The sequence below is a fragment of the Larus michahellis genome, chromosome 1 (assembly GCF_964199755.1).
Source record: "Larus michahellis chromosome 1, bLarMic1.1, whole genome shotgun sequence".
NCBI lineage: Eukaryota > Metazoa > Chordata > Aves > Charadriiformes > Laridae > Larus > Larus michahellis.
The window spans coordinates 137,596,809-137,615,284 of NC_133896.1; the positions used below are offsets into that span (position 1 = coordinate 137,596,809).

General features: G+C 40.7%; 1 protein-coding gene across 3 annotated transcripts in view; it reads left to right on the plus strand.

The window, feature by feature from the left end:
• The window catches only part of PHKA2 (phosphorylase kinase regulatory subunit alpha 2), a 44,433-nt gene that overhangs the window by 5,715 nt on the left and 20,242 nt on the right, over positions 1 to 18,476 (plus strand). For all 3 annotated transcript variants that reach the window (XM_074605488.1, XM_074605497.1, XM_074605505.1), the window contains exons 3-16: positions 875 to 922; positions 1,441 to 1,609; positions 3,034 to 3,116; positions 3,751 to 3,831; positions 5,969 to 6,067; positions 6,385 to 6,531; positions 6,766 to 6,819; positions 7,377 to 7,499; positions 9,228 to 9,323; positions 10,729 to 10,836; positions 11,543 to 11,621; positions 13,033 to 13,167; positions 15,095 to 15,204; positions 17,858 to 18,002. In XM_074605488.1, coding sequence (XP_074461589.1) covers positions 875 to 922; positions 1,441 to 1,609; positions 3,034 to 3,116; positions 3,751 to 3,831; positions 5,969 to 6,067; positions 6,385 to 6,531; positions 6,766 to 6,819; positions 7,377 to 7,499; positions 9,228 to 9,323; positions 10,729 to 10,836; positions 11,543 to 11,621; positions 13,033 to 13,167; positions 15,095 to 15,204; positions 17,858 to 18,002 — 1,477 coding nt within the window. The remainder of the gene's footprint in view (positions 1 to 874; positions 923 to 1,440; positions 1,610 to 3,033; positions 3,117 to 3,750; positions 3,832 to 5,968; positions 6,068 to 6,384; positions 6,532 to 6,765; positions 6,820 to 7,376; positions 7,500 to 9,227; positions 9,324 to 10,728; positions 10,837 to 11,542; positions 11,622 to 13,032; positions 13,168 to 15,094; positions 15,205 to 17,857; positions 18,003 to 18,476) is intronic.

Consider the following 18,476-nt stretch of genomic DNA (forward strand, 5'->3'; position numbering starts at 1 on the left):
AGATGTGTTTGATCAAACCAGACAAGGTAGCGATCTCCAAACTGGTAAGACTCACATGCAGAAGTTAGATTTGGAAGGGTAGGTCAGTCACACAGTTAATTTCTGTAATCTGCTGCTGGGAAAGTGGGTATCGGAAGTGAGAGTGTAGAGGTGGGTTAAATGGGAAGTGAGGGAGTATTAGTGTCAGTGTCTTCCTGTTGTTTTGAAGGCGCTGGATAAATTTTATGCTGACATGTACTGCTCAAACCAGAGAGATCTGTGGTGACAGAATAAACTTGACTTGGTTTGCATGATCATATTTTGAGGCTATAATAATGTTTGGGTAAAAAGATGGGGTTGATTTCTTCATATAAGGCAAAATCCTGCACTTTTCTTTGTTTGCACTAAAGGCACTTTCTTTACATTAGTTGTCTGCTTTCTGTTGTATTGTATAAAGAGGGGAAGAAGCTCCACAGGTTTTCCAGTTATGTCAGTGCCTTGCAGTCACCTACCAGTGTTCCCCGCATCTGTTGCTCTAAAAATCATCATCATCATTGTTATTATTCTTACAGGACATAGTGTTCCTCTTACTTCCTTAGCTGGATAGAAGGATCATGGCGAATTGCTCCGCTGTTTAAGATAGTCTTTGGGAAAAGATTTATCCTCCTAGATAGGAATGTGTGAATAAAAATTCACCAGTATGTTTAAAAAAAAAAAAAACAAAAACAAAAAAAACCAAAAAAACATGTAAAGCATTTCAGGCAAATATGCATTTTTTTTACCTTTGTCAGGACATTAGTAGGGGTTGTGAACTTTGTCACTTTTGAATGTTGTTTGTAACAGCTGATGAGGCTGGCCCTGTTGAGGGTGTCACTGGTCTGTTTTGTTCCTGCAGAATGTTGTGAAGTTGATGCGGGGACTCTTACAGTGCATGATGAGACAGGTAATGTCATAGGTATGAGTTGAATTAGTACATGTTGTATTTACAAAGCATTTCATCCGAAGCATGTGTTTCTTCTGTCTTTTCTGTAGACTGATTTTTTTTTCTTTTTTTTTTTTTTGCCTGTGTGTAGATGGTGGTGTGTGGAGTCTTTTAAATCTCTTGAGCAAAACTCTGATCTTACTTGCACCTTTTTGAGATTGTGCTTGTAGCAAATCACAGTTTTGCCTTTGCAAACCAATTTTCACCAAGACTGTAACTCTCTTGGTATACCTGTAACTAAGATCTGAAGTCAGTAAGGTAATTTTATCTTATTCTTTCCCAAAGAGATGTGGATTTAGCTGGAACCTAAAGTTAGAGTTGTGTTTAAGCACTCTGAACAATCAAAACATCACTGAAGTGAGTTATCAGGAATTAGGACCTCAAGTTTCTCCTCACCTAAGAAAAGTTGTTCATTTTGAAATAGTTTGGAAAATTTCTTCTGAAATGTTACAAATTTGAGTTTTGTGGTGTTTTTTTAGGTAGATAAGGTAGAGAAGTTCAAATGCACACAGAGTACCAAGGACTGTCTACATGCCAAGTATAACTCTGCAACTTGTGCCACGGTGGTTGGGGATGACCAGTGGGGGCATCTACAAGTGGATGCAACTTCCCTTTACCTGCTCTTCTTGGCACAGATGACTGCATCAGGTAAGCAGAAGATATTTTAGTCTTGACTGTTGTTGCGGTCTTTTTCTGTTCTAGCTTTCATTAAAAAAGGAAAAAAAGTTGTAACTAGCTTCAAAGATCTTTACATAATTATTACTTGGAAGAAAATAATATTTCTCTGGAAAAGAGATATGACTTAGTTAGGATTTCATGTTTATAGTAACTGGTTGTGTCCATTCCCATTATGTTTGTTGGCATACCAAATACATAGTGTCCTGGCTTAACCCCAGCTGGCAACTAGGACTGTACAGATGCTCGCACACTCCCCTGAGTTGGTATGGGGGAGAGAATCAGAAGAGTAAAAGTGAGAAAAAAAAACTTGTGGGTTGAGATAAAGACAGTTTAATAGGTAAAGCAAAAGCCGCACATGCAAGCAAAGCAAAACATTCAGTACTTCCCACCGGCAGGCAGGTGTTCAGCCATCCACAGGAAAGCAGGGCTCCATTGTGTGTAACAGTTAATTGGGAAGACAAAAGCCGCAGCTCCAAACGTCCTCCCCTTCCTTCTTTCCCAGGCTTTATATACCGAGCACGACACCATAGAGCATGGAATATCCCTTTGGTCAGTTGGGGTCAGCTGTCCTAGCTCTGTCCCCTCCCAGCTTCTTGTGCACCCCCAGCCTACTCGCTGGTGGGACGATGTGAGGAGCAGAAAAGGCCTTGACTGCTTAGCAACAACTAAAACCATTAATGTGCTACCAACACTATTCTCATCCCAAATCTGAAACATAACACTATACCAGCTGCCAGTGAGAAAGTCAACCCTATCCCAGCCAAACCCATGGCAATCAGATATTCAGTCATGTCAGAGAAGGGTTTCGTGTTTGAAGACTATGTAGGGCATCCTAATGGACAACCAGGTTTCTTCAGAGTGTGTCAACATGGAGTCAGGTGCCACTAGTGCCATCTGTGTTCCTCTTCTTGCCGGTGCTGTTTTATCTTGTGGTCTTCTCAACTGTACTCCACCTGTGAGGATAAGGATTTGTTTCCGTGTGTGTTTTTCTGTCCTTGGAGACCCTTGCAGTTGGCCCCTGCAGAGCGGGTGCCTCGTCGTTCTGATGGTCCCTTGATAGAGCACTAAGCAGGCGGAGGGGTGGGGAGCTGCAGGAATTGGGATGCACTGCTCTCGAGAGCCGGAACTGGCTCGGGTGTCTCTGCTTTGTACCCACCTTGTCTGAATGCCATTCTCCCAGGAATGGTTTTTGATTGGTCTTTGAAACAGTATGTATTGGTAGCATTTGAAGTATTTTATCAGCAGCAGGTATTCTTTTGAAATTAGCACGAATTTTTCCATTGATTTCAGTGGGCAGTAGTTGGTAGCAAATAAAAAAAAGCATGAAACTCACTGAAGAGTAAATATTTCAGTTCTGACACAGCATAATTACTCTCTTCCCTTCTTTTAATCAGGGTTGCGTATTATCTTCACCCTCGATGAAGTTACCTTTATTCAGAATCTTGTTTTTTATATAGAAGCTGCCTACAAAGTTGCTGTAAGTAGTTATTTATATGTAAATCACCTGAACACTGCTCAGATGTGGGTGGAAAATTATTTATTGATGGAGAAGGAAAACACAGACTTCTTTTTCCATAAGAAGATACCAGAACCTGTCAGTACTTTACATTGTAAGCAGAATCTTTGGAGATGGTGGGAGGGCTGTGGAGGATTTATTGCTGCCTGGGTGAGGTATACTTATTCTATCATAATAATAGTTTTTCTTTATTGATAATTAATAATATTTCCTGATGTCTCATTAAAATCTTATGAGCCTTTCTAAAAAGTGTTAACAAGCTTTTTGGAAAGTGATGACTTGAAGAGTCACAGGGAGGAGTTGGCAAAGGGAAAAGCACGCACGGGGGAAGGATAAAGGGCTTTGTGTGTTCTGTGAAGACAGTGATTCGTGACTGTAGACCTGATCCTACTGGGGTATATTTTTATGTGCTGCTCTTTAAACATGAGGAGGGCTCTTTGGAGACTTGGAGCCTTTTTTTAATTTTTTTAATTTTTTTTCTTCCAGGCAAATAAACTAATTCCGTGCTGTGGTCTGGTTTTGTTTTGGGGCGATGGGGGAAAACATTGTTTTTGCATATAATCTTGCCAATTTTTTCTTGATGTTGTTGTTGCAGGATTATGGAATTTGGGAACGTGGTGATAAGACAAACCAGGGCATCCCTGAACTGAACGCAAGCTCCGTAGGGATGGCCAAAGTGAGAATGTCTTCCTGACACCTCCTTCGTGGCTGTTCTGTCATGCTGAAGGGCTCTGACAAACCTGATGGCTTCCTTTGCATAGTCTTTTTGACCACTGCAATAGTTAACTGATTGTATAAGAATTTTTGTTTGGGTGTGAGTGAATATTTTTCAGTGTAAAATCCTTGTGATAACGGCTTTCATTGAAGGGCCTCAGCACAGTTGTTCCAGGGATTGCAAGAAGGGTACCAGATCCATTGAGGCATGAATTTGACAGATTCATTGAGGTGCAGTCTCATAACGTGGCCTCTAGTTTTCTCTTCCTCTTTCTTAATTCTCCAGCCCCAGTATTGTATGTGATGTTCTCATAGTAAGACTAAGATAGATGCAAATTCTGGAAAACGGCAGAATATCAGCCTCAAAAATTATGCACAGCTCATTTAGAGAGAAAAATGAGTAAAGGTATACTTAAAGTGGATATTTCTGGTTCCCCCATAGCAGAAGGTCACGGAGATACTAAATGAAGGTCAGAAGGCCGTGAATGTAAATGTGTAATTGACCTTTTTACATGGTGTCTGAGGAACTGACAGAAGCCAAATATTATTAAGGTCAAAGGTTTAGTTGCATTTCAGCAGGATTTATTAGTTACCAACATCTTGTGTGGCTGCAAGAGGGAGAAACTGATGGTCTTGGTCACAGTTCAGTCAAATAGTTATGAGGCAGTGTCCATGGGGGAGGTCCTTAGCTGTCCAGTACGATTTTTTTTTTGCGCTGAGCAGTCTGGTGTGGATTGCTGTGGTCTCTGCACGACTTCTGGGTGCGTTGATGTAAGGACAATGCGCAGGACTTGCTGCACAGCTTTGCTTCTCTATGGCTCTGAGTTCAATAAAAGTGCTTTTTGGGATGGGGACTGGGGGAAGCACACTGGAGGCCCTGCTGCACAGGGTGAGGTAAATGCTTTTTTTTTTTTTTTTTTTTTTTTTTTTTAATCTGCCTCAGGAATTCTCCCTCTTAACATTTCTCTCCCGTGTCTGCTCTGTGTGGCTACCCGTGGCAGCAGTACAGCACAGAGCATATGCCTTTGAGTGAATCTCAGTGCCTTTTCTGCACCGTTAAGACTGCCCATAGTCCCGGCTATCAGCCCTTCAATGGGGATTTCTGCTGCTATCAGGAACATCTGCTGCTCTAGCACTGGGCTAGAGAGAGGGGCTCTGCAGAGCCAGTAAACCCCTGTTTGCATTGGAACAAGAAAAATACCCTTGCGCTTCTGCAGAGCGATAAGGCGAGCTGCACTGTGCAATCCTTCTTTTGTCAGAGACTGACATTACCGGGAAGCTGCAGGACAAAAGCGGTCATGGAGCAACATTCAGTGCTACCGCAACCCTGTAGATATGTATTTCAGAGAAAGGCTCTGCCGGCCTGTCTCTGGCTATCTGGTCCTTCCTCTCTTCCTGCCACATTCCCTGCGTGGTGCTGCACACCCTGCTTCTTCAAAGGCAGGTTTTGTAGCCTGCTACGTTAAAGTAGGAGTGCCCAAATGGAGTCAGTGGTTGGGCTGCTAATGTCTTCACCAGGCAAATGGGTTACGGCCAAGAGGTATGAGATGTGGCCACTCACCTGTTGACCTGGAGCATGCTGTACCTCGGTTGGCTGTGGAGAGAGAGTAAACGTCGCATTTCTCTTTCCCTCGGGAAGTGATAGTATCAGAGAGATGGCGATGCTCTCTTCTCTGGGCACTGGCCTCTACTGATTGTGTGGCGCCTTGAACAAGCCTTCCTCTTTGAACAGCGCTTCAGGCAGGAGGAGTGAAAGGCCACTGAACATGGGGGTTATTTTGGAATATAGTACAGGAGAGGCATTTATTACTAAGTACTCCAGGTATTATCTCTGTGGAAGCCCTGCTCCCCGTTGCTTTGCATTGCCTCTAAATTGTAGGAAGGGTCGCCAGCACATCAGTCCTGTATTGTACTAGCGGAAAGACAGAAATACTACCTTTTTCTAAAATGTTGCCAAGCTTTCCTTTAAAGATGAAAAATGTCTGTGAAGCAAACTTCTGTTTTATGTAATTTCCTTCTAAGGTTAAGCACAGGTGCTAGTGTGTGTACTTGGTTTAAAAGCTATTTAACGGTTTGGGATTGTTTGGGTTTTTTTGAAGGCTGCTTTGGAAGCAATTGATGAACTAGATCTTTTTGGAGCTCATGGAGGACACAAATCGGTGATCCATGTTCTTCCTGATGAAGTAGAACATTGTCAGGTAAAACTTAGTTTTCTTTTTCCTTTGCTAGGGTAAAACCCAAAACCCTCTCCCTTTTGTTTTTAAATGAAATGTTAATTAACCGAACCAGGAAATTGACATAATAATTATGGCTTCAGACTATGCTGTTCACCCTATTTGTAGTGGATCATGTGAAAGCGAGTGGTGTGAAGCAGTCTCGTACTAACTCAGAAAAAATAATTATGCAGTGAGTTCTCTGTCAGTTTGCAAATAGGGTAGTCTATCCCTTTTGCACTTGACAGTCTTTCGAAGTAGGAAAATTGTTTACATCTCTCTTGTGTTCCTGTTTTGCACAGTCAATTCTATACTCCATGTTGCCACGGGCATCCACGTCAAAGGAGATAGATGCTGGCCTTCTCTCTATTATTTCTTACCCAGCTTTTGCAGTGGAGGATCTAAACCTTGTTAATGTGACCAAAAGTGAAATCATATCCAAATTGCAGGTAAGGATTTCCTTTATTTTTATTTTACAGAGGGGAAAAAGAAGCAGAACCTCCCTTTGTTAATCAAAGATCCTAATTAAACAAGGGTTGACAGACCTGAGGCATCTGTGCATGGAAGAGAGGGAGGAAAATCCCTAAGTGACACTTAAAACTCAGCACATACTTTTCTGCTGATGTTAGTCTGTGAGGAAGAACAGTATGTGAAGTTCTCTATAATTTTGCCTGTTTTTACAGGGCCGCTATGGCTGCTGTCGCTTTCTCCGAGATGGTTACAAGACACCCAGAGAGGTACTTCTGATATGTATTTTCAGTAGACGTTAGGAAGGATTTTATCTCTTGTTTATAGACGTTTTTTGTCTCATTTACATGAAGGGGTGAAGTTCTGTATCGCTGTTAAGACGTCTTGGTGGATTTGGAGGTAATCCAGGTATCCACCCTAGAAATGACACACATCTGAAGGAGGCTAAGGCTTGAAAACCAATTATTAAGGACAGAAATTAATTCACAGTTCTGTAAGAAATGAACCCTTAGATATGCTTATGGTGCCTAAGTGGAAGTGGTGTCTCTGAGGCATCCCAAAATATCTTTGAACTGAGGCAGAGTCAAGATTATTTGGGTGACACCTAGATTCTGACACTGGGAATGGTTGATTTGCCTAGGGAACAATTAAATGAGTTTGAGACTGAATGTGAAAAAGAAGTGAAGAGGCTGCATGGAAACTATTTCTAGTGGTTCTATTGGTTTCTTAGTTTTAATTATTTAATTTTTTAATAGGCTGCCATTATGATTGGAAAGTAAATGACTAATTTAGCACTGTGACTAAAAAAGTACAATTGAATTTCTAGGATCCAAGCAGGCTGCATTATGATCCTGCTGAGCTCAAGCTCTTCGAGAATATTGAATGTGAGTGGCCTGTATTCTGGACATACTTCCTAATTGATGGAGTATTTAATGAGGACAAAATTCAGGTGAGGAAAGAAGAAATTACTTTCAATGGAAATGCAAAGCCATTTACCCACAGTATTTTGTAGCTTTACTCCATCTTTGTTTTGGTTATCAGTTGGATACCCCATCAGCAGGACGGGAATAGTCTCCAGCCAATGTCACCTTCCTGGGGAGTTCATGAAGTGGTAGAGGCTGTGGTGTTGTGCATGATGAGGCATTGTTGCCCTCTCGCTGCCAGGTTGAGTGGCTCTGTTAGCCGATGTGGTCAAACTGGGCTGAACGGGGTTTATTTGCCTGGTTCTATCTTATTACCAACCTTGATGCCCCTTTGCCAGTTACTTCAGGATGAGACCAGCTTCTTTATCCCCTGACTTCTTTGACTTGGCTGCTGAGAACAAGATTCATAGTACTTTCAGTTCTGTCATACATTCAGGCAGATTTTGGTTTGGATTACGAGAAGCTATTTAATTTTCACTAATTCCCTAAGTTACTTCACACCTTTACTGTGTCAAGCATCCAGTGGTCAGGGGATCTAAACTGATTGTAGCCCTCTAAGGTTATAGTGGCGTACCTGCAGAGTACTAATGAATTAAAAAGCAATAAGTAGCCAGCACTAAATGTATTCATACCAAGACTTCTGTAGATTGTTGGCTTGAAGGAAGTAAAAAAAATATATGTGATTTAAAATTGCCTAGTATACAGAGGGAGATGAGATTGCTAAACATAACCCCTTAAAAAAATAAAATGGCATCAGAAACCAAACAGAGAATTGCAGGCCAAAAAGCCCTCTTTCTGTACCAGATGTTGTAAATCAAGTGAAATACTTCCTGACGCTAGAAATGTAAGTTGCTTTCCTGAACGCAGCAAAAATAGTATGGTGGAGAGAGAAATGGCATTATTTCATGAGGGGGAAAACCAGAAAGTTTTCAGTAAACTTCAGTCATGTCAATAAAATACCACTTCACAAAGCAGTCTCTAGAACTTAGTTGGATTTTCTGGGATGGTATGTACCTGATTGTCTTTATTGTGTGCGGACGGGCTATGCTAGGGCATGGTCGGCCTGGGCAATTGCTCCCAGTTTCCACAGTTTAAACATAGCTGAATGAGTCACTGAGACACTCAGATCAGTGTCTAGTCTTCACCAATTACTGCTGCAAACAAGTGGTTGCAATGGCAGCAATTGTTAAAAAAATAAATGCCCCGAGGACTCAAAAATGGTGGAGAAAGACAGGATGCTGAAAATATCTGTGCCGTGACATGAACCTGTGGGTACCTTTTTAAGCAATTTTAAGCAAATCAGTTAAGAGAAACTTACTTTCCAATCCTGCAAAGCAGAATTCATAAAATCACAGACAAATGTGCATCTTGCACTTTTATAGATATTCACAGTCCTAACATCCATTTCACTGCATTGTCATCCATTGAAAATTCATGTAGGATTTGTTCCAGTGAATTCTTGGTAGATATACGTTAGATGTTTTGTCCTGCAGAGGTGTGTTACAGATTAAAGATGTGTGTTCGTGGTTCTGAGGCTGATAATATTGAGATGCTGGAACAGTCCCTGAGAATTTGAACCCTGATCTTCCATCAGCAAGTCATGATTCCCTCACCCACCACCACCTCCCCCCCCCCCCTTTTTTTTTTCTTTTTAAATGAACTTTCAGCAGAAAAGTACTGTTGGAAAGTACTAAAACTTTAACTTTTCAGTTTTGCTGACTGTAACGTGAATTCTCACTTTTAAAAATATTCAGGTACAAGAGTATAGAGAGGCTCTGGAAGGAATACTTATTAGAGAGAAGAATGGAATAGTGCTAATGCCTGAACTGTACGCAGTCCCTCCAGAAAAGGTATTGTGAAAATGCAGCATCCGCTTCAGTATGCAAAATATAGATGCCAAGATGAATGTCAGTTTTATAGATTTGCTATAGCTGATAAATTTAAACCAGCAATAAAAAATACTACTGAATGTTACTTCAAAAGTAAGAGACTTCTCACAGCTCCTGCTGAGAAATGGTAAACTTTAGGCTTCCAGATGGTCATGTTTTTTATTTGGCAATCTGAGGGCCAGTGGAAATATTGGGGCAACTCTAAAGTTTTAAATCCTCATAGCAAGACGTATATTTAAGAAGTGCTGATGCTGACTTAGGAATGGAAGCTCAAAGAAGAAATAAAGTGTAGACTGTCCTGCCTGTCTAGTCTATTGATTGATTGTGCTCTTTCTTTTCCAGAGCTTGTATGTGAGAGAGAAACAGGTTTCAGATGGATTAGGGTTTGGGCTGGGGTTTTTGTTTGGTTTGGTTGTTTTGGTTTTTTTTCTCTCTCCTCCCATTGCTGTTACTGTTTACCTGATTGTCCCATTGTGACAGAAATTCAAATGAGCTTATGTGCTCTTCCATGCTATCTACCTTTGTGTCCCTCCCCGACAACTTTTTCTCCTGCTCCAGACTTCTCAGCCCTCACTCACTAAGGGTGTGGAGCCTCCTGGGTTGGTCTGAGTTTGGGCAGGGAGTGTCGACAGCTGATGTCTTGCTCGCAGATCTGAGGTGGAAACTCTGAATTGCCTTCCTAGTGGGAACAAGCATGTAAGAGTTGAGAGCCTTCTTGTGAATTTTGATATGATCATGATCTGATGAATGTGCCAAATAAACAGTGTAGATTTTGCCTGTCACTTATAAATTTTAAAATGTCTATGGTAAAGGAGTTATCTAGGAGTGTTTTTGCCCCTCCCTCAATAGATCTGTATATTGCAAAACGAAGGCAGTTTTTCTTTTTCTAATTTAGTAAGAGTCTACTCTTGATTTTTCCATTGACTATTCTTACTAGCATAGGAAAGGTGGAATAGCCATCGTTTTTGGAAAGCACCAGGAAGCTAGGTAGATATCAGTGAAGTACAAGTGTCATCTTGCAAGAGGTTAGAAAGCAGACACACAATTACCTACAAGCTGCCCAGAGGGAAGGCAGCAAAGGCATGGTGAGAAGAAAGGGGAAGTGCTAACACCAAAGCTTTAATTGCATGCAGAGTCCCCATTCAGTCTTCAGCTTTGAAGAGTAAGGCAGTGTACGAAAAGGAAGCATAGTTCTTGTCCCAGAAATAGTGCACCCTTTAAAGTGAAACCAAGAGTTCTTGATAATAATAATAATGGTAGGTTAGAAAGGGTAGATGATAGACCATATATTTTCAAATGCTTCCATGTTATTGATTGTTTTTCACAACTTTAGGATAATTTTTCTTGCTTGTGCATTCGTTTTCAGGTGGACGAGGAGTATGAAAATCCTCACACAGTGGATCGTGTCCCAGTGGGAAAGTTGCCTCATCTTTGGGGCCAATCATTGTATATCCTAAGCTGCCTATTAGCAGAGGTAATTGTTTCTTGTATAGTAGATAAGCTTGTATTTCTTTTTTTTTTTTTTTTTTTTCCTTCTCATGGCTTAGGCTTTAAGTACATTTTGGTTGACACGTAGGGGACAATGTGTTTTCCAGTAGAAACATGTATATGAACCATGGAAGGGTTACTCGGAGCTTTCAGGACCTTTTTTGTGTATATAGATATGCAATTGTCGGTTTCTAATCAAGCTGAATAAGTTGTCAGATGGACTGGATATATGCTCTAGGCAGGAGGAATATGCTCAGGCTGACTTGACTGTCCCAGATTTTGCACAGTTTCAATTCTGCTAGGCTACGCCTTACTCTGTGGCATAAGATGCCTACGGAGTTGTCCTGTATTAGCCATGGGTTTTTTAAAGGAACCACTGAATATCTCTGTGGAGCTACAAAAAAAATAATCACTGGCCTGGTGAAATTATGTCAGTTGCTGCAACTCTAAAATAAGAAATATGGACATGCAGATTGTGTCAGTCATAACTGTTTTCTTGTTATCCTGAAAAATATTGCAGCCATTGTTTTTATTGAATGTACTACTTAGTGGATGGTGTAGAGAAACCAGGCTTTTAGTCCTGCTGTCCTGATAAAGTATCAAAATTGATTAAGATTTCTTCTAGATGTCATCAGAAGCCTTTTACTTAATTTTGTTTGTTTCCTTTCTTTTTCCTTTTTCGTTTATTCTAGGGATTTCTTGCTGCCGGTGAAATTGATCCCTTAAACAGGAGATTTTCCACTGGATTTAAACCTGATGTTGTGGTACAAGGTGAGGGAGTTTTTTGAACATTCTGAGTGAATTGGATCCTGTGATGGCAAAGTCCCTATGCATAGGAGAGAAGACAGACGTGTTTAAAAACAATGTGGGTTTTTGCATGGAACATGGATGCTTTGATGTGACTGTGAGAAGAAGAAAGGGGTTGTTTGCCTAACTGCTGTTTTCCCAGAGGGAATATCAGGTTTAACAAACTTTTCAAAAATACGTATTAAAATTTTAAGATCGGTCAGGGACTGGAGAGTGACAAACTTAATTTTGTAGTGGAAAGGAAGATCTTGATGTATTCTAGCAAAAAGGGGCAGGAGACCGGTCAGTTTAGTTATGTTTCTCTGTGGTTTTAGTTAGGTTTCCTCCTTTTCCGAGGAACCAGAGAGCAATGAGTGGGGCACAGAAGTGAGGCAACTTAGAGCTTAGAACTTAGAGCTATCTCTTGGCTGCTGCAGGGGAGTGGCTTCTGTTGTCAATGGAGGAAAAGCCAAAACCTTAAAGAGAGGGCAAACACCAGCTGATCAGGACTTAAAGGCTTTTCAAGGGCCTGTACCGCTCTGGAAAAGCAACCAGCTCATTTATCAGGAGTAGCCTTTGTCAATGATACCGTGACGTGGGCAAGTGATTGTTTACCCCCTGTTGGTGTCACATGGGGGTGTCATTTTGCTATTATGAAGTGCTTAATTTCTAGTAGAAATATAAATGCTTATTTTTAGCATTCTTTGACAAATATTTAGAATGCAAAGAGGAAAACTGAATTATTGGTCCCAAACCAGTAAGCCAGCTAACATGGGCAAAACCTCAAGCAGGACAAAAGGCTGGATCTTGGTATGGATTGTAAATTCCTCTGATTTGGGGACACTTTTTTTCCCTACCTCTGCCATTTTATGGCCTCTGTAACATTTATTGCTATATAGATAACAGCATCTGTTCCCCGTTGACTCGGCTGTGTTGTTTCAGTGTGCTGTATTAAAACAATGAAGATTTTCAAGTTGGGTTTCCCCTTGTTTTATGGGGGGAAAAGCACCACGTGCTGAAAGAGACTGCATGATCCAAACTAGTGGTACTGAAAGAAATTTGAAGAAACTGACAAAGCCCCAGAGAACCTGGTCTAACCTCAGGGCTGACCCTGCTTTGGGCAGGAGGCTGGAGTAGAGACCTCGTGAGGACCCTCTGACTTTAATTACCCTGTGGTCAAGAATGGCAAGACGTGTTGAGAAGCAGAGAGCCAAAAGCTGTCTGACACCCTCTTACAATCCCCTGTGATCTCACAGGCTCATAAGTAAAGAAAGAAGTGAGGCCTTTGTGCATTTTTAGCAAACTCTGCAGTAGCCGAGAGGTAACAGTAGAGACAGTCAGTTAAAAAAAAAAAGACCTTTGGTTCTTACTAGTGTTTTTGTTTTCTGTTATGCAGTAACTGTTTTGGCAGAATCTAATCAAATAAAGGATCTCTTGCAAGACCATGGAATCAATGTTCAGAGCATTGCTGATATCTATCCGCTCAGAGTGCAGCCAGCTCGCATCCTGAGTAACCTCTACACCATGCTGGGTAGGTATTTGAAGATGGAAACCTGTCTCTACTGCTCTGCCAAGTATTTTGTAACAGTGGTGTCCTGGTTTGAGGTAAAACAGAACCAACTTTCTGTTCAGTAATTGTATTTCTTAGCTAGGCCTTTTCTAACTCTCTGAAATTAACAGCATGTTGTGTCTAAAACGGTTTGTTCAGAGTGATAAGACAGTTTATGCCAAGGAACGGTATGCAGAAAGGCTCTTGCTTATACTTACTGCTATAACAACCAAGGTCGGCTAATTTCGTTATTTGCCCTGTTGGAGGGTCGGAAGCGGAAAAACATAGAGGGGTCCCACCTGTGGGGAGGAGTGGACAGGACAGGTGACCAAAAGTTGACCAACAGGGGATTCCATCCCATCTGCCCCATGCTCAGTATAAAAGCTGAGGGATCAAAGGGTCAACTCTTTTCCTTCAATGGTCGGCGTCCAAGGAGGACCCTGTCTGTTTATCTGCCTTTGATCCTGATCTGCATGTTCCTGACTCCATCTGTGGAATCCAGTTCCCACCCGTTGCTGAATCCAGCCCGGGACTTCCCCACTGCCTGCCGGTGACGTCATCCTGGGAGTTTAATACGGTTTTGTATATACTGCATCTATTTCATTATTTTCCTTTTTATCTTATTAGTAATATTTCATTAAAGTAGTTTAGTTTCCTCTAAACTCATAAATCTCTTTATCTCTCCTCCTCCTCTCCATGCACGAGAGGCTGGGGGGGAGCATCTGTCACCAGACATTGGCCAATTTGGCCAAAACCACGATACGATGGTGGTTTTTTTTTTTTTTCTTGCTTCATGCTGTCTCAGTTTCCTTGATTTAATTTCTTTTATTTAAATCCATTTCTTTGATGTAAAAAAAAAAAAAAAAGGCATTTATGCAAAGAAGCTTAACTTCAGTCTCAAACAAGGAACTCCAACAGGAAAAAAACATTACCTCATTAGAAAAGATGACCAAAAAACAAGTTTCCCTGTACCCTTGGAGTTAGGCAAGAACTGACTCTTCTTGTCCTGCAGGAACTACTTCCACAGAGAAACTGTCTTTAGTAAAGGTTTTGGTTTTTTGTTGGTTTTTTTTTTTTTTCAAATAAGTCTTAGAAAGTGTGCCCTTAACATGGAGAAAGGAAATTGTATATGCTGCTTTTGGGAAATAATTTGTCTTTATATCACAAAGATCGTTTAACAAATGAAACATTTGCGGGGCTTTGCTGAAGCTTACATTTATTTCATAATAATTCATAATAGCTTTCTTTCACTAGTGGGGGTGAGTAGGATGTTTTGACACATTGGTCTGTTGTTTTTAACAGTGACTTTTTGGGAATGTTCACAGTGGTATTTTTTCAGGCATGTGGTTGGTTGGCTTGTGCTCCTTGTCAGACAGATTCAAGTCAGCTCCTGGCTGCTGTAGCAAAGGGTGCAGTGTGGATCATTTGATAATAAGCTCTACTGAGAAAAGTGGAGCTTATTAGCCTGATGACAAGAATCAAAATCTGTCTTTGCATTTGGAAGCACTTTTTGTTTGGATTTAGCCTTCTGTGGGCAAGAATTTCTACGGTTCTACAGGGAAAGCACTGCAATTTCTGTTGTATGTTGATAGACTTGTTTTTGAAAGGGCATACCTCCTGTCCTTCTTGGTGGGGAAGCTTTGGGTGCTGAGCAATGACCACAATTAAAAGACCCAATCCCATGGTCAGTGAAGCTAAAATTTTTATTTTTAATCAGGCCTTTGAAGAACACTAGGTATTATATTGGTGGTTGCTACAAAACAGACCAGTCTGTAGCATCTCACTGTTATCTGCCTTCTGCCTTGCTGATATGAATGAAGTAGATCTCCTTGTCTAAAATGTTTGTTGTGGAAAGCCACACGGGAAATGTTGGGTGAGAATTTTTTTTCTTTATCTTTTTTTTTTACAGGCCGGAACAAGAACATGAAATTAAGTGGACGGCCACACCGTCACATTGGCGTGTTAGGCACCTCCAAGCTGTACATGATAAGAAATCAAATATTTACTTTTACCCCTCAGGTGAGCGTGTAAATCTGTCATGGAAATCACTGCTTACTTAATGGCTAGTCATTAACGAAGCACTTTGCTTTTACGTGCTGTCACTCTACTTTAGGTAGAGCAGGACTGATAAAGCAGATGTGCTTTGCTTTGTGGTGTTTTTAGGACCGTTGGATGATCAACATGGTAGAACTGCTGATAAATCTCTCTTCTGTCATACAGAGTCTGGCTTCTTTGGCTTCTGGCTTAGGAGAACACAGCAAATCAGTTGTACAAAGTTGTTACTAATCTCTGCCCAAACCAACATTCTCCAGAGTTTCTCCAGAAATAGGTCATTTAATATATCTTCCTGCTGATTGCCTTGATGGAAAATGTAGTTTAACATAAGCATGCCAAGTACTGTAACTCCCAAGAGACTAAGATGTAATCTTTTCATTGTATTGTTGAAAGGGTCAATATAGTGCTGAGAAAGGGTTGTTCTGTCTTTGCTTTCTGGTTAGTGCCTTCTTCAGTGGAGCTGGAAGTTTGGATTCTCTCAGAATTAATGGCTCTTATTTATACTGTTAATGAAATATGACATACTCCTGTAGACTGATTATATCAGTTGGTACTAGAAGGCCGAGGGATCACCTACTCCAAACGTGTGGAACTGGAGCAGGATAAAGAATGCTCACACCCTCCTAAATAGATGTAGTTCTCAAATTCCAGTGGAAGATACTCAGTGGACTACATAAATGACTTCTGCAGCGCTTCATGATGTCCAAACAACATCAGATTTATCACAAATAATGTTGCTCCCTTCCCGTTCTTCCCTATGTCATTAATCACTAGCAGCTTTGTAACAGATTGTTTATGTGTTATGTTGTTCCCCCACACCAATTTTCACTTTTGCAAATTAGGGAAAAGTTCCTTAGAGTCATGATTTTTTTTCAAAATACCTCTTCATCCACATTTTACTATGTAAGTAGGGCCCAATATTCCAGCTGGAATCTTCCCTTGTATCAAGTATGCACATGCTTATTAATGTGTTCCAAAATGGCAATTATCTTTGCATCATCAGCACACTGACAATTGATGCTTATTCCATGTTTGACTAAGACCTCCATAACATTTTCTGTAGTACTTTGTGGCCAGACATTGCCCTCAACATTTTTCTAGGGGGGTGGGGTAGCGTGGAATTAATGTTTAATTTCACCTTCCTAAGGTTAGCAGTTAACTCCTCTGTGTTGATCTTGAGTTATGTCCACAGATTTTGTGGTTTTGTAGTTTGTATTTCATCCTGTTCTCTAATGAAAACATTGATTAGGTGTGGGGCAAATTCCGCCTCGAATGTTTTTTCTTCAGCTCACTAGTGTGAAAATTTACAAAAGATGAAAGATGTCAGCCACTTTCTTGTACCTCCCATCTAGTTGTTCCCAAAGAAGGCAATTGGACTGGTTTGCTAAGATTGGTTTTTGGTATGACTGTTTGTCCATCTTGCTTTGTCATTTTGTAGTTCTCTTGGCAGTCTCGAGTTGACTTTATTTTCCTGTGCTTTCAGGCACTGAAATTGGCTTGACTGGTCTATATTATCTTGGCCCTTCATTTTTAAAGGCAAGCAGGGTGTTTGCTTCTCCCTGGATTTCTAGGACTTGTTCTTCCTGAATTATCAAAACTAATTGAGAGTGGCTCAGAGATTATTTTGGCTAGTTCCTCAAGTTCTGTGAAGTAATTTATCTGGACTTTGCCAGCTTGAATTTAAGTGCTCTTTAACCTTTTCTTCCCATACTCAGGCTGGAGTCCTGTCACTTCGTTAAAAGCAGTATTACAGCTCATAATTCACTACTTTTCTTCTGTCAGTAAAAACAGCATCAAATGCTTCAGCTTATCTGTATCCTCTCACACGACCTCCTTTATTTCTTTATTAACAGACCTACAGTTTCTATGTTTTCCTATTACTTCTGATGCGTTTACAGGATGTTTCTTCCTTGACCATTACGTGTCTTACTGCTTGATGTTTATTTTACATCTTGGCCTCCATTTTCCACCCCTCCTCAAGGCTTATGTGTTTCCTTAACTTTTGTTGTGGCGGCTTTGACATACTTTCCATTGTTTGTCCAGCTTTTTTGGTTTCCAGCTCCTGAAGTAGCCATAATAGTCTCTCTACTGTGGTTCTTGGCTCTCCTCTATAGTGGGAACAGCACGCTTTACCAGCGTACATTTCGCGTACCTTTTTTCCGCAGTAACTGCCAGCTTTTCTGTATTCTGCTTGACTTTCAAATTGTTCCCAAGAGACATACGGTTACTAGTTCCCAGTCCCCAGCGTGCGCTTAAGCCTGTTTATTGTTTTTGTTGCTATTTTTAGTTTTTTATTCCACATTTAGAGTACTTCTGTCTTCCAGATCATAGATGACTGTAATTCATTGGGAAGATTCTACTTCATGAGTGTGATCATCTACTTTTTATTTGTATGGCTTACTTCTTTCACGGTCAGCCTACGACTGTAAGAAAATGGACTCTGCACAAGCATGGGTTTCTTTTTCACGGTCGCAGACCTTGGTAGATTAATTCATGCAGTCTGTGTTGTTGTCAAGAATAGCTCATACGACTTTTATGAATGATTTAAGGGAGGAAATGGAAAAAAATAAGGACAGCACTAACAGCTACTCATATGCCATATTTCTCTGTTCTCTAGTTTACTGACCAGCATCACTTCTATCTGGCTCTAGACAATCAGATGATTGTGGAGATGCTCAAGACAGAGCTGGCTTATCTCACTTCTTGTTGGAGGATGACAGGGAGACCAACCCTGACGTTTCCCATCACCCACACAATGCTTGGTAAACTTAATTTTCTCTGTTTCAAGCAGAGTAGATTACTGCAGGGGAGTAGGATGGAAGTCGGTTTGAGAGGAGACAGGTAGCATGATTTTTGCAACATCTGAGTTTTAACATCAAAAGTACAGTTTAACTTTCTCAAGTGTATGCTGAATTTGGATGACATAGTAATATTTCATTTTGGTTTTACTCCCCCTTTATATCCTTACATCTCCCCATCATCTCCATACTATTTCTGTCCAAAGAAATTTAATAGAAATCCCTTTGGAACTTGTCTTGAGTGGGTTGTTTTTTGTTTGAGAAATCCCTTTGGAACTTGTCGCAGGGTTGGTTTTTGTTTGCTTGGTTTTTGGGATTTTTTTTGAATAAGCTAGTATTGATAGCAGCTGTGGGCTCTGGTTTAAATTTGTCTGATTTACTTTGTAGAGAACACCCAGTAATGCACTTTATTTGGACGTGATAATTTGAGAATGTGTT